This window comes from Plecotus auritus (assembly GCF_963455305.1).
Source record: "Plecotus auritus genome assembly, chromosome: 7".
NCBI lineage: Eukaryota > Metazoa > Chordata > Mammalia > Chiroptera > Vespertilionidae > Plecotus > Plecotus auritus.
Window position 1 is genome coordinate 133651811 of NC_137774.1, and position 15978 is coordinate 133667788.

Genomic DNA, 15978 nt, shown 5'->3' on the forward strand with positions numbered 1-15978 from the left:
CCCCCCTCTGTGGCCTGGTCGCCCCTCACTGCCCACCTCTGCCAGCCTGGTCGCCCCATGCAGCCTGCTTTTCGGTCATTACTGTGAGGGCGTCCTGACCAATTTGCACATTACCCTTTTATTAGTATAGATGATATTGCAAAGGAGCTACCACCATTCTGCACACTATGTTCATCAGAGCATTCTCTTATTTTTGTTTTTATTTTTAAAATTTATTTAATTTGCTTATACCATTCACCTTTTCACCTAGTCCTCCAGTTCCCCTCCCCTCTGACAGCTGTCAATCTGTTCTCTGTATCTATGAGTCTGTTTCTATTTTGTTTGTTAGTTTATTTTGTTCATTAGATTCTACATATAAATGAAATCATATGGTACTTGTCTTTCTCTGACTGGCTTATTTCACTTAGCATTATACTTTCCAGATCTATCCATGCTGTCACAAAGTGTAAGATTTCCTTCTTTTTTATAGATGAGTAGTATTCCAGCTTTTTTATCCACTCATCTACTCATGGCACTAGGTCTGCTTCCAAATCTTGACTATTGTAAATAGTGGTACAGTGAACATAGGGGTGCATATATTCTTTCAAATTAGTGTTTCGGGTTTCTTCCAGTATATTGCCAGAAGTGGAATTGCTGGGTCATAAGGCAATTTCATTTGTAATTTTTTGAGGAAACCCCATACTGCTTCCCACAGTATCTGCACCAGGCTGCATTCCCACCAACAGTGCACAGGGTTTCCTTTCCTCCACATCCTTGCCAACATTTGTTGTTTGTTGATTTATTGATGATAGCCATCTGAAAGGTATGAGGTGATAGCTCATTGTGGTTTTAATTTGCATTTCTCTGATGATTAGTGACAGTAAGCATCTTTCCATATGTCTATTGGCCATCAGTATGTCCTCTTTGGAGAAGTGTCCAAGTCATTCCCCATTTTTTAATTGGATTGTCTGTTGTTGGTTTTTGGTGTTGAGTTTTATAAGTTCTTTATAAATTTTGGCTATTAACCCCTTATCAGATGTATCATTGGTGAGCATGTTCTTTCATTCAGTGGGCTGTCTTTTCATTTTGTTAATGGTTTCCTTTGCTGTGCAAAAACTTTTTAGTTAGATGTAGTCTCATTTGTTTATTTTGTTTGTTTGTTTCCCTTGCCCTAGGTGATATATCAGAAAAAATATTGCTACAAGAAAGGTCAAAGACTTTACTGCTATGTTTTCTTCTAGGATTTTTATGGTTTGGAGTCTAACATTTAAGTCTTTAATCCATTTTGAGTTTATTCTTGTATATGGTGTAAGAAGGTGGTCTAGCTTTTTTTTTTTTTTTTTTGCATGTATCTATCTAATTTTTTCCAACACTTTTTATTTAATAGATTATCTTTATCCCATTACATGTTATTGCCTCCTTTGTCAAATTCAAAGGACATAAAATAGCTAAAACAACTTTGAAAAAGAAAAACAAAGTTTCAGGACTATCACATCCTGATTTAAGCTACAGTAATGAAGACAGTATGGTATTAGTATCAAGAAAGACAAATACAGGCCCAGCTGGTGTGGCTCAGTGGTTGAGCCTCAACTTATCTACCAGGAGGTCATGGTTCGATTCCTGGTGAGGGCACACACCCTGATTTTGGGCTCCATCCCCAACAAGAGGCATGCAGGAGGCACCTGATCACTGTGTTTCTCTCATCATTGATGTTTCTAGTTCTCTCTCCTTCTCCCTTCCTCTCTGAAATCAATAAAAAATATATATTTTTTAAAAATTAAATTAAAAAGATAATCCATAGCTATTTTAAAGCTATAGTCTCAGTGCCCTAGAAATTTATGTTTTGCAAAGACAAGAATAGCTACTTATATAATTAATTTGGCAGTGACTCATTAAAGAAATGTATTTCTGTTCTCAGGTCATCTTGAAAGCACCAGTTTCAATCACAGCACTTACTTTCACACATATTTTCCTCTCTCACTCATAATTAATAATTTCCTTGGGAGGAAAGCCCCGTAAAATGAGAATGAAATGCCACTGCCCTACTTTAAATCTTCCCGTTGGGCACCAGGTTAGCTTGGGAGAGAGACTTGTCTCTAGAGGCAAGTGTCCCTCTTCTCTGTGTTACAAGTGTGTGTTCCTTATATTTAATTAGGTTTCTGTTGTTTGTTACAGTATTGTTTTCATCCATGTCTGAGAATAATATTGCTGACAAGATCACTTCCTAATTTAGGGATATGTAGATGTAGATGTCAAATTTCATTAGTATTAACCTTCAGGGTATGTTCAAATCCTTTTATGTGGTACAAAAATATTATGTGTAGTGAATATATTTCAAAATAGGTTTGGGCTACCTCGGAATAATTTAACAGAAATATTCTTTTGAGTATTTATATCAGCTGTGTCTGCCAATGATAGTCTCCAGGTACAGTCATTAATAAAATATATATGGATAAAATCTAAAGCTGCTGACTTATGTTGCCATGTAACTGAGCGTTAACTTTGCTGGGCCTTTCTCTTCCATAAACAGGGGTAAAACTGTCTCACAGGAACGTCATGAGGATTAAATGAGCTTGTGAATGTACAACCCTCAGTGTACAACTAGCACAGTGTCTAGCACATAGCAACTGCCTAATAAATTGTAACCATTATTAATATTATTTCTTTTTTTACTGCTTATTACTTTAACTAGAGGCCCGGTGCATGAAATTCGTGCATCGGGGGTGTGTCCCTCAGCCCAGCCCGCACCCTCTCCGATCTGGGACCCCTCGAGGGATGTCCGACTGCCCGTTCTTCGGGCAAAATGGATTAAAGACTTAAATGTTAGACTCCAAACCATAAAAATCCTAGAAGAAACGGGCAGTCGGACATCCCTCTCACAATCCAGGACTGCTGGCTCCCAACTGCTTGCCTACCTGCCTTCCTGATTGCCCCTAACCTCTTCTGCCTGCCAGCCTGATCACCCCCTAACCACGCCCCTGCCAGCCTGATTGATGCCTAACTGCTCCCCTGCCAGCCTGATTGCCCCTAACTGCCCTCCCCTGCAGGCCTGGTCCCCCCCAACTGCCCTTCCCTGCAGACCCGGTCGCCGCCAACTTCCCTCCTCTGCCAGCCTGGTCACCCCTAACTGCCCCCCCCCTGCAGGCTTAATCGCCCCAACTGCCCTCCCCTGCTGGCCATCTTGTGGTGGCCATCTTGTGTCCACATGGGGGCAGCCATCTTGTGTGTTGGAGTGATGGTCAATCTGCATATTACTCTTTTATTAGATAGGACAGAGGCCTGGTGCACGGGTGGGGGCCGGCTGGTTTGCCCTGAAGCGTGTCCCAGATCAGGGTGGGGGTTCCCTTGGGGCGTGGGGCAGCCTGGGTGAGGGGCCTGTGGTGGTTTGCAGGCTGGCCATGCCCCCCTGCAACCCAAGCGGAGGCCCTGGTATCTGGGATTTATTTATCTTCTATAATTGAAACTTTGTAGCCTTGAGCGGAGGCCAGGGCCAGCCAGGAAGCTTGGCTTCCTCCATTGCAGGGGAAACCCATGCCTCCTGCTTACTCTGTGGCCACAGTCATCTTGGTTGGGTTAATTTGCATACTCGCTCCTGATTGGCTTGTGGGCATAGCAGAGGTACAGTCAATTTGCATGTTTCTCTTTTATTAGTGTAGATGTTTCTCTTCTACAAGGAGTATTCTGGGGTTGTCTCCCCTTTTCCTATTTTTTATGATTAGTTGATACCTTATGTCCCTGCTTAGACTTGGGTAAAATTATGAATTTGGGAAAAATTGAGTTACACTCCCTTTCCAGTGCATCTCATTCCCTTCAACCCCTTAGCACCTGCCCCAACAGCTCTCACCCAGCACCCCCAAAAGGACCCATTTCTGAAAGCTTTGGTTGTGGCCAACTTTCTCACAGCGCCCCCAAAGGTGTAGCAGATACTGGCTTAAGTAGCAGAGTGGAGGCCCCTCATAGTACATGAAAATAACACAGCTGGGACTCCTGACAGCTTCATTCTTAACCAGTTTGTCGATTTCTTTGGCCAAGTTCATTCACTTAGACTCCCAATCCACCATCTATGGATTCTTGTGAAGATCAAATTATAATGTAAGTGCAAGGACTTTTAGGAAAGGCTATGCAGATAATAGCCATTATGAAATCTCGTCTTTCACAATTCAGTTCAAACTACTTCTTCAAAATTGTTGCTGACAGAATGCTACCCCAGCCCCACTCTCCCACCCCAGAATTGATCATACGCTTTAAAAAAAAAAGGCTAATATGCAAATTGTCTCCTCAACCAGGAGTTCGACCAGCAGGCAGGCCAGCCAACCGCCCATGTCCCTTCCCCCTGGCCAGGCTGGCCGGCCCCCACCCATGCACGAATTCATGCACCGGGCCTCTAATACACACACACACACACACACACACACACACACACACACACACACACACACTGAGTGGCCAGATTATTATGCATTCAGAGATCATAATAATCTGGCCGCTCAGTGTATATCTTTAATTGATTTCGGAGAGGAAAGGAAAGAGAAATAGAAACATCAATGATGAGAGAGAATCATTGATTGGCTGCCTCCTGCACACCCCACACTGGGAATTAAGTCACAACCTGAGCATGTGCCCCGACTGGGAATCTAACTGTGACCTCCTGGTTCACAGGTCAGCGCTCAACCACTGAGCCATGCCAGCCGGGCGATCACTCTTTCCTGAGCCCTCATTGCACAGACCCCTATCATAGCATCCGCTTGTTTGTATTTCTGCCTTCACACATTAGACATTCTTGTCTTAAATTTATAAAATACTGTGATTTTTACACTCCCACTGAGCAAACAGAACCAACATTGAGTCATGTTTCAAACTGGTGTAGCTGATTTGTATGCTATAATGTATCCTGTTCTACCATGTTTCCAGTAATCTCAAACTGTTCTCCTTTCCTCTGATGTATTGAAACAAAAAAGGGGGGGCATCAGTAAACTTTCAACAATAAAGATAAAATTTTTAAAAACCGAGGAGATACAAATAATTTCAAGACCTGACCTGTTGTGACGTGGAGGGAAGAGGTCACATTTTAGCAGGGCCTCCCAGAAACTATGAGACCATGTTCTACTTAGCTCCAAATAGCCCATGCCTGACACAGCATATGAAACATAGCAGGGCAATAATAACAGTTGAATAAATAATTAAAAGAAAATTACTTACTAGGGACTCGGGAAGACCACAAACTTTTAAGATCTAAGTGAATCTCTAACAGTAAAGATTCAGATTTCATAACAGGAGACAAAGAAATAACAATTCTCCTCCCCCTCCTCCTCCTCCTCCTCCTCCTCCTCCTCCTCCTCCCCCTCCTTCCCCTCCCCTCCTCCCCCTCCTTCCCCTCCCCTCCTCCCCCTCCTTCCCCTCCCCTCCTCCCCCTCCTTCCCCTCCCCTCCTCCTCCTCCTCCTCCCCCTCTTCCTCCTCCTCCCCCCTCTTCCTCTTCCCCCTCCCCCTCCCCCTCCTCCTCCTCCCCTTCCTCCTCCTTTTCTACCTCCTCCTCCATCTCCTGGCACTCCATAAGTCATACTATGTAGTATGCATTGCCTCTCTTATTATTGTAAGAGCTTTTCCACACCAAGTGTGAGGCCATACAGGAACTCTAAAAAGCACACCTTGCCAAAACCGGTTTGGCTCAGTGGATAGAGCGTCAGCCTGTGGACTGAAAGGTCCCAGGTTCGATTCCGGTCAAGGGCACGTAACTTGGCTGCGGGCACATCCCCAGTAGGGGGTGTGCAAGAGGCAGCTGATCGATGTTTCTCTCTCATCGATGTTTCTAACTCTCTATCCCTCTTCCTTCCTCTCTGTAAAAAATCAATAAAATATATTTAAAAAAATAAATAAATAAATAAATAAAAAGCACACCTTGTCATGTAAGTCTTCTTTTTAAAAGATAGAAAAAAAGTGTTGCTGTTGTTATTGAGTTCTTTCTGTATTTAGATATCCAAGTCTGAACTATAATGAACATTGGTTTGTTATGACTTTTATCATAAATTTTTCCTACACACGAATTTAAATGAATCAAGCTTTTCCTGTGGGTTTGTTTTGTTTTTCCCTAGCAGTCCTGTCTTAAATAACATGGGGTCTAGTCTTGATTTTTTTTCCTTTGGTTTCATAATGAAGCTTTATGATTGGTTCTCACCATCTGGATCACACTGGGGAAGGGGAAAGAATTGGACTTTTATTTTGTAATTATTTTAACCTTGGGCGATGGAAACTTCCTTTAGCTTCCAGTGCAGGTCAGCAATTTAGAGTTGCAATATCCATAGAAATCATATTTGTTGTCCTGTCCTAGAAGTTTTCCTGTCCTAGAAGTTCTGAGTTAGTACAGGGTGGAACTGGGCGTCTCAGGCAGAGTGTGTGAGGACCCCTGCCACTGCTTAACCAAGAGGTTAAAAGGACTTACTGCACCCAACCCCAAATGATGTGTGTGCAGGAAGAGCTGTATAAATCCTAAATGTTGGATTTAGGATTTATACAGCTCTCTTAAAATTTTAAATTTAAGAGTGCAGAGGACATTTTTGGCATGAAATGTTTACTCTCTTCTTTGGCCAATGGAAAAATTTAAATTCTTTTTCCCTCTCTTTTCTTTTGAGAGTAGTCTGTATATGAGAATTGTTTTGAGAATTTCATTTTCCACATTGTAACTCTAATTAAATCTCATCCATAGAGATGTGATTTGTATGTCACTAATGCCCCCTTTCCCCGTAAGATAGGAGATGCTTGTTTGAGCACACTTAATGTGGACTCTTCACCCCCACATTCCATCCTTTGCATTCTTACTGCTCTTAGCCCCTGACTGGTTTCTCACACTTACCTGGCATTCTGGTTGGATAGAATTGTATCTCCTTTATTTGCTAAGTGTCTCCACGGAGGAGTCATTGCTCACCTGTTTGTTGTAAGGTGTTATTAATAGATGTGAAAGTCCTGAAGTTTGCATGATTCCTACTCTTGCTGTGTTTTTTTTTTCTTTCACGTATAAGATTGGACTCAAGGTTATCCCTGGAACAATGTCACTCTCACTCACTCGCCTTGCATTGGGAATAACCCTGAGTGTGCCCAGAGGAATGTGTCAGGAATAGGAATGTCATCTGTCATGTGTTGCATGGAGGGAGAAACAAAAGGTTGAAAAGCTCAATGTTAGAGAATAAGCTCTTTGATCAAAATGTCTGCGTCTGACTAATTTTGTGTCTGACAAATTTCCCAGATGAATTAATGAGTACAACCCAATAGGTGAATACGTTCCCCAGACCATTATTTCAAAGAAGGAAAAGACGTGAGGCATTTTGCAGTTGTTTTTGGCATCACATTTCAAAAAGTGAATTTCCTTCTTGTAAAAGGCTTACTGCACGTAGAAACTGAAGAGGGCTTTGCTCACTGCCAGCCAGGCCCACCATCCAGAGCCACTAGGTACAAGGGTCACTTTCATAACCCACCATTGCAATATCACACCTTATGTTTCTCTGCCAAGTGGTTCTGGTAAAATTGTTATCACAAGTTATTACCCTTAAGTCTAACTTATTCAGAAGGAATAGGTGGCTGATATTGTCATTTGAGGACTGAGAAATATTTGTCTACACATTTGATCCAATCTGTATTTTTATTGAATGTGTAATTGGTGAGAAAATAGCAAAGACAAATTTAAATGCTTGCATCTCTAACCTTGTCACAGCGTCTGAGCATTCATTCATCATCATTATCTTGGATTTCTGTAGCCAGCAGACTTCATAGGAAAGCAAGCACTGAAACGGATTAAAGCCGAGGGGCTGAAACGGAGACTGGTCTGCCTCACCTTGGCCACGGACGATGTGGATCCGGAGGGAAATGAAAGCATCTGGCACAAGGGCAAGGTGAGTGCTGAGGCCCTCGATGCAGGGGTCATGTGGCTTTTCTGCAAGGGAAACTCTCCCTGTCTGTTTCCTCTTAGAGCTTTTGCTCTTTATTTATCTCTCTGAGGGACGACACACTTGACTTCTCAGCTGACATTCGAGAAACAAATCAATTAACTAAAAGAAAAACAAAGTGCTACGCATTTTTGAAAACATAAAATTCATATGCTTTGATTAAAGAAAATAAACCCAAGAACGTGAAATACATTAGACAATGAGGAAAGTATTTTAGAGGATAAAGTTATCTACTCGTTCGCCACATCCCTATTTGTGAATGCAAGAGATAGATTTTATATAAAGAATTTGGCATTCTGACTTAGCTTCTTTCAGAAGAAGGCAACTCTAACCTTATCACATTAGCAGGAAGAAATTTCAAATGAAAGCTTCCATGACAATAAGTGGTAGAACCTTAGAAAGTAAGGTGGACAGTAGAAACCACTTGGCTCTTTGGGAAGAGTAAAATTATCTTCTTCTCACTTTGGAAGGTTACATTTTTTCACCCTTCAGTAAAATCGGGTAACTCACCGAGGGACTTCATTTCCACCACTTTGATGACTGTTTGTAAAACCCAATTTGGCTCAAGATTTTGCTGGTGTTACCAGGCAGATGGAGGGCACTCGGAAAGGGCAGACACAGGGCCTTCACCTAAACAACTGGTCCGTATTGAGCAGTGTCTGCTTGGCCAATACCCAGCATCTAAGAGAGCCCAAGCCTGGGTTTTTTGCTCATGCACTGCAGCCTACTTAAGATTTGTTTCCATTTCCTCCATCTTTTCAGGGAAAAAAGAGCACTGGAGGTCGGGAAGGCAGTGGGATCAAATATCGGCCTTTGGATTACTAAAGAAATGGCCATGGACTGAGGTGTGGGTCAGCTGGACATAGAACTAACATCTACAGAGTTCCTACTTATGTGCTGGATGTCTTTTATGTACTCCCCAATCTGATTTTACCACACCCTTCTCAGATACATATGATCCGCTTCATTTTAATGAGGCTGATCATTTTGATGAGGCTTTGGGGCTCAGAGAGGTGAAATAAGTTGCCTGAGGTTACACAGCTCGTGATTGATGGAGCTGATTTCTGTCCAACTGTATAGTTGGACTTTGAATTGCTTATCCTGTCTTCTAAGCCACGCTGAATACCTCAATTTACTCTCTTCTCTGTCTCTGCTGATGTCCCACTGTGTCCTCTGCAGCACTAATTATATACCCCAACTCTTGTGATCCGAGTAGCAGGTGGATGTTATTAGACACTACGAAGCCAACAGACTTTTCTCAGATCTCAAGCTCTTTCTTAAGCCCCTCACCTAGAAATATGCTGTTTGTTCTTCTGTTTGAACCATTCCTACTGTTCCCTCACTGCTTCCCCTTCCTCTTTCTGTTCTAAACGTCTTTGTCAGCCCTCTTTTCCTAATAGGCTCTTCCTCCAGTTTCAACCAGACTGTTAGCCATCTTAAATATGATACCCAAGTTAAAGTTAAAAAAAAAAACAAAAAAAAAACCTGGACACCTATACCCCAAATTTACCCATTGTCACATATTAATTATATCTCAAAGCTGGGGGCAGAGGAAGCCTTGGGAAGCCCCAGTTCTGTTTTTGAATCTTCCTTTGCCATATCTGTGCACTGAGTTTACATGCTCTACTGTTCATCTTTTCTACTATATGCCATCTGCTTAATGTACTTATAGGATCCTTTATTGATAACATATCTCTTAAATTTGGTGCTTAATAGGGTCATGGACCACCCTCTTTGATCCTCTTTATACTCTAGAATGGTATGAAATCATGTTTGCTTTTTATTTCCTGACTTTGTCTGGACTTTTACAGCCTTTGGTATTTGCTCTTCCATTCTTGCAAATGTTTTTATTTAGAGAGATAGGGTAGAGATGTATTCATATTCTTATCAAGTTTTAATCAAGTGTTTACTCTGTGACAGCAATATTCTAGGGATGCTGCAGTGAACAAAATAGGCAAGAATCTCTGTCCCCGTGGAGTTTAGATTCCAGGGGAAGGAGAGAGAGCATGAACATAATAAATAAGTGTCATGTCAGAGAGTGATTAGTACCCTGAGGGAAAGTAAAGTCCAACTGGGAGATGGGCAGTGCTAGACAGAGGGATTATAATTTTAAATAAGGTTTATTTAAAAACAAATCAAAGCCCAAAGTTGGGAATGGGAAGGGGTTTCATTAGTTATAAAAGCAACTTTGCTGGTAAGTAAGTTTTGAAGAAGTTTATGAAGAAGGAAGTTTGAGAATTTAGAAAGTCGTCTTTTTCATTATTCATAAACTAAAATACAGCAAAAAAAAAACAAAACAAAAACCTACAAATAGCATCCAGTATGTGACCACTTTCAAAGGCCATTTACCATGTTATCTTCTCTACGTCAGAGGCATCTTCAAGTCTCAAAAGAGAAGAATGAGAAAAGGATAAAAATAAATGAGGCTTCACATTGGTAAAAAAAAAAAAAAAAAGGCCAGTTTTTGATTTCAAAAGAATATGAGTGAGTGTGTCCTAGGCAGAGGGAGAGGGCAGGTTGTTCTTGGGATTTGCTGATAAAAAACAAGCAATGAATTTAATTGAATCTGGAGGATTTTAAGGTATAGACAACATAAGATGTATGCTAGAAAAAAATCTTTTCCTGGCTGTTTAGTAACAGGATAAAAGGAAAGGCCAGACTTCTAAAATATTTTGGGCTACTAACTCCTCGGTTAGAGAGAAATTAAAGGAGAAATGAAAGTAGCAGAAAGCAAAGCATTCGACAAATGTTTTTAAAATAGCATTCACACAATAAATATACTATTTCTTTAACTTACTAATGCAGAAATCACTGCTGGGATTTTAAGAGGTAGGAAGTCCTGAGGAAATGGTGTACACAGTCTCAGAGTGATTGTGGGGTTTTGACCCAGTGAGTTAGGGGGTTTGGCCAAGAGACTTGCCCAGGCCTCTTCCTGTTTTCTTAAGATGCCCAGTAAGTCAGGTTAACTTTCCTAAGAATCCAGACACAGATCTCTGTTTTACAGACTGGGAAGTGAAACCAAAGTTACCAAGAAAGACGTTCAAAAGCAGTGTTTAAAACTCCAACCGCCTGACCCAGCTCACTGTCTTAGATCACTTATCTAAAGGAGAAAAGCAATTTTAAAATGTGTTTATCTCAGCAATACTTTGGCAGTTAATAATCTGCAAGAGAGAAGCCTTTACTAATGAATGAATACATTGATGTTTGTTTGTTTGTTTTTAGCCAACCAGTTTTCACCATAATAAGTTGGGAAATGATATGGAGAGCTTCTGATTTGGGATTTCAACGCAATAATTAACAACCGGGGCTGCAGAGATAGGAGTCTATATTTAATGTCATAGAAGTGTAGCATCTAAAAGACTAGATACACTATCATAAGACTGTTGACTAGTGGGTTCTTTGCGGAGGCAGCTGAACGACCACCAGGCTGATGCACGTCCATGAATGTTTGGGGTCATCAGCCCTCTGTGCTAGGAAGGGAGGCTGGAAGGATTCGTGCATGTGTGCAGCCAGGAGAAGCCATGTGGAGCAGGGCTATAAACCAGGTTTTGCTTTTGTTGTCTTCCTTTTACATTTTTAAATGTGGTATTTTAACCTGACATATGTATTTACATTTTAATCTGCTTTTCCTTCCCTTTCAACCTTTCCTTCAGATCTGGTTTCCATTAATCTTCTTATCTTCTAATCAGCATTGTCTTATAGATTTATTTCTTTATTTTGTAGCTTAAAGCTTTGTTTTCCTCTCCTGAGTTTGATTCCTTGTCCAGTATTGTTCTCTGTTTTGCCTTCCCAAGTTATTCTGTTTCATCCTCCTTAATTTGGATTGTTCCTGCCTAACACTGTATTTCCACTCATCCTGAAAAGTTGTCATCCTCCATCTCAACCCATCTAGTTTCACTGCTTTGAAAGTGTAGAACAAATCCTTGCTTCATTATGTTGACAGTCTTGATTTCATGTTATATTTTCTTGTATTTCTGTTAATTCCTTGACAAGGCTGGAACTAGGCCTGTGCTAATTCTCTAGAATGTACAGAGTAGAGCTAGAGAGGGTAAAAGTTAAAATTTATTTAAGTGCCTAGCAATTTCCTGGAATTGTTAAATGCTAGTTGTAGTCATAAGGAATGTTCACTTCCCATTGACTATATATATATGTGTGTGTGTGTGTGTGTGTGTGTGTGTGTGTGTGTGTGTGTATAATTGTTTGTTTTTTGTTTTTTTATTAATCCTCACCTGAGGATATTTTTTCCATTGATTTTTAGAGAGAGTGGAAGGAGGGGGAGAGAGAGAGAAACATCAATGTAAGAGAAACACATTGATTGGTTGCCTCCTGAATGTGCCCTGACTGGGGCCAGGGATCGAGCCTGCAAACAAGGTATATATCCTTGACTGGATTCAAACCCAAAACCCTTCAGTCCATGGGCCAATGCTCTAACCACTGAGCAACCAGCTAGAGCCACATTAACTATCTATATATATAAAAAGCCAGCAACCATAATGCCTTCAAGACCAGAACGACCAGTCGCTATCATGCCCACTGTGGCCAGCAAACCAGCAAATCAGGGGGTGGGGCCAGCCAGCCAACCTCCCACGGCCCCTCCCCCTGGCAGGCCCACCCCTCATTGGACTCTCCCACTCTGATTAAGGGCAGGGCAGGACGGCCAAACACCTCCCCCTTACCCCCAGCCAGTCCTGCCCTAATTGGCCGCCCTACCATAATAGGCCTGAAGCCCCTCCCCGCCAGCTGGCCCCACCCCAGATCGGCCTCCCCACCCTTATCAGGGGCAGGGCTGGCCAGCCAATGACTCATGTCCCCTCCCTCAGGCCGCTGGCCCCTGATCGGCACCCCCCACCCCTTTTGGGGGTGGGGCCAGCCGGCCTACTGCCCACAGCCTCTTCCCATGGCTGGCCCTGTCCCCAACCCCAATCAGGGGCAGGGCCTGACAGACAATTGCCGCGGCCCCTCCCCCCCAGCCAGCCCAGCCCTGATCGGCCCCGATCAGGGTCAGTCAACCTCCCGCCATCTCCTCCTCCTGACAGCCCAGCCCCAATCCGCCCCAATTGGGGCCAGGCCGGCCGGACCCCACCCATGCACAAATTCGTGCACTGGGCCTCTAGTATATTAATAGTTTAATTGAGCACCATTTTGAGCACATTTTCTGAACCCCCTCAGGGATAATTAGCTAAGTTTGCATTTGGGTTTTTAGATTTTCTCCCATTTATTTATTATTGCCATACTGTTTGATAATAGAAGAGAATTTTTTTAAAGTTTAAATGAAAATATTTTATTCTTCCTAATAGATTTCTTGGCATGAAATGAGCAAAATACTGCCAGGCATTAAAAAACTAGATGTTATTATTTAAAAATAAAAAATGTCAAAGTAATATAGACATATACTTAGAGAATTATTTTTCATAATTTGTACATTTTTATTAATTTTTCTCAAAAAAGTGAAGTTCTCCTCCTGGTATTATACCCACAGACAGCATATCATAAAACTTTCAGATTGTGAGTTGAATCTATAATGTGTTTCCACTGGGAGGGGGGAGCACAAAGCTGTGACCCGGCTGCTGAAGATCGCTAGGTCTTGTTTTTCAGGTGGTTGGCAACACGACCTCTGGAAGCTACAGTTACAGCATCCAGAAGAGCCTGGCTTTTGCATACGTCCCCCTAGAGCTAAGTAAGGTAGGACAACAAGTGGAAGTTGAACTTCTAGGCAAACATTACCCAGCAATCATCATTCAAGAACCCTTGGTATTGACAGAACCAACCAGAAACCGACTTCAGAAAAAAGGTGGAAAGGACAAAATTTGAAAAAGACCTTCAGAAGCCAACTGAATTACGGTTGCTACATGACTGTACTCAAAATTATAATTGATTTATGGGTAAACAGGAAACAAATGATTCAAAATCATCAAAATCCAGATTTAGAATCTTAAAAACTTTCTCCTGTTTCCTCAGCAAGATAGTATAATGGATTAGTGCTTGCCATTGTTTCAAATGAAGAAATTAGAAATGACCATTTTTATTATTCTATATTGTTTCTTATGAAATTCAATCAGTAAAACATCTTGGCATTTGCTAATTAGTATACAATCATTGTTACAACAGAATTAAAAGAATTAGAAGAATTTTAGGAACATATACATATGGTTATTAGATGAAAACAAATGAATAAATTATGTTTTACATAAAAACAAATGCGATACTGTTAATGGATTTACTGCATTGAGAAATATTTTCTTAGTTGATAAGGAATAGTTTTAATTTCTCATAATATATCTTTAGTGAAAATAGTATAATTTAATATTGATATATAACACCTTATTCAGTTCTCTGAAATATTTATTTTCTTAATAACTTCCCTGAAAGCAGCTTTATGGTACATTATTATTGTCCTTTCAAAGGCTGTTTTAGAAAAGAAATTGCAAAAAAAAGAACAGTCTTTCAAAGGAAGCGATACTTATAAACCTTCTGAAATGAAGCTGAAATATAAATAGGTTGTGCCAGTACAAACATAGTTTGAATACTGAACACCTCTCTTTGGGAAAGAATTAATGCAAGTTGACATCACTCTGTGCTGTTCTGAATATCATTTCACAAAGTATTTGACAAATCAGATCAAACAAGAGCTTAAGAGTTGTGTACAGCAAGAAAAAAGATTCATTTAGAAATGCATCTTTGATATACTTCTTGAAATTATTTGGCCTTATTTGACTGAGTAAGTCACATTTTTTATAAAAGGTAGTTGATTGTTTATAATTTGTTATATACTTGTTACACATTTATTGAACTTTTCTTAGGTATTCAAGAAAGCTGAATATGAAGCGTGATAAGATTCTCTAATTATTACACATTTTCAAATAATTTCTTGCAAGTTTTGAAAAGGTGTCCAGTTTGCATTTTAAGTGTTTCATAACAGTAGTTATATATTAGAACACCCCAACAGGCCATTCGTTTCTCTTTGGAATGTCTTCTTAAATAAGAAATCTTGGTAACAAACATTTCCTAATTATCAAGAATTATCCAGACCTTATATCTTAGTTCTGGTATTAGGTGCTGGTTAATGATATTGAATGGGAATCAAGAGATCCCTATTCTCATTTTCTGACTTTCTGTAGCCCTGTAACCTTGGAATATCCACTTACTATCGCTGGATTCCTCTTCTGCAAGGTAGACTCTTCTAGGTTCTTTTTTTTTTTTACACTATAATAACAAGAGGCAATAATAAAAGTACAGTATTGAATTCATGTCATACAGTTAATATAGGATTAAAACAGACCAATAAAAGAATGGAATGTTTAGATGAATATTAAACATTTAAAGAAATCCTATCCACAGTACATAAAATAAATTTACATCCTGATTTCATTCAGAAGTTGCCCCCATTCCTTCTTTGTTGTGTGTTAGGTGCTATTAGGTTTTGCAGGTCACCCCAGCACCCCACTTCCACTCAGCCAGTGGTCCTGGCCTAGGTTTGACCAATGACCTACAAACAACTTGGCAATGGAAAGATGAGCCAAGTTAACCAGATTTTCTCCCACATAAATTTGAATTTTATGCCTGAAAGCACCCTAGTATGTGTGGGAGCCGTGTCTACAGCTTAGAAAAAGGTTCTCGAGGATATGATGGCAAATGACGGACACTTGCTTCTCTTGAGCTTGGAAAGCTTCTTGGAACTGCGAAAGCATTTCCAGTCCACACATTCTCAAAACGTTTATGGATGTTATATTACTAATGGTCACATCCTAACTAACCTGTCTTTATCCTTTTCTACAGAAAGGGAAGGTGACAGAAAAAAATATTTTAAAGTAAGTTGTGTGGAACATTGAATAGGAGACAGATTAGATTTGGGAATTTTGGTGCAAGGACATGGTGCATATTTGAATTGAGCAAAAAGAAAGGTTGACATTAGGGAACACAGCAGCTATGAAAAGAAGAAAGTTTCAGTTACGCAAATAGCATCCTTTAGCCAAGGTCTCAAAAAAGCTGGGGACCAAAAATTCAGTTAATTATACTTTTGTCTGATTATCTTCATATAACAATTAAAATGATCATCCTGTCTTC

General features: G+C 40.6%; 1 protein-coding gene across 2 annotated transcripts in view; it reads left to right on the top strand.

Moving 5' to 3' along the window:
- DMGDH (dimethylglycine dehydrogenase) overlaps nucleotides 1-15840 on the top strand; it is a 65219-nt gene extending 49379 nt beyond the window's left edge. For both annotated transcript variants that reach the window (XM_080681477.1, XM_080681478.1), the window contains 2 exons: nucleotides 7726-7860; nucleotides 13510-15840. In XM_080681477.1, coding sequence (XP_080537603.1) covers nucleotides 7726-7860; nucleotides 13510-13725 — 351 coding nt within the window. In that variant the 3' untranslated portion in view covers nucleotides 13726-15840. The remainder of the gene's footprint in view (nucleotides 1-7725; nucleotides 7861-13509) is intronic.
- Nucleotides 15841-15978: the final 138 nt, after the last annotated feature.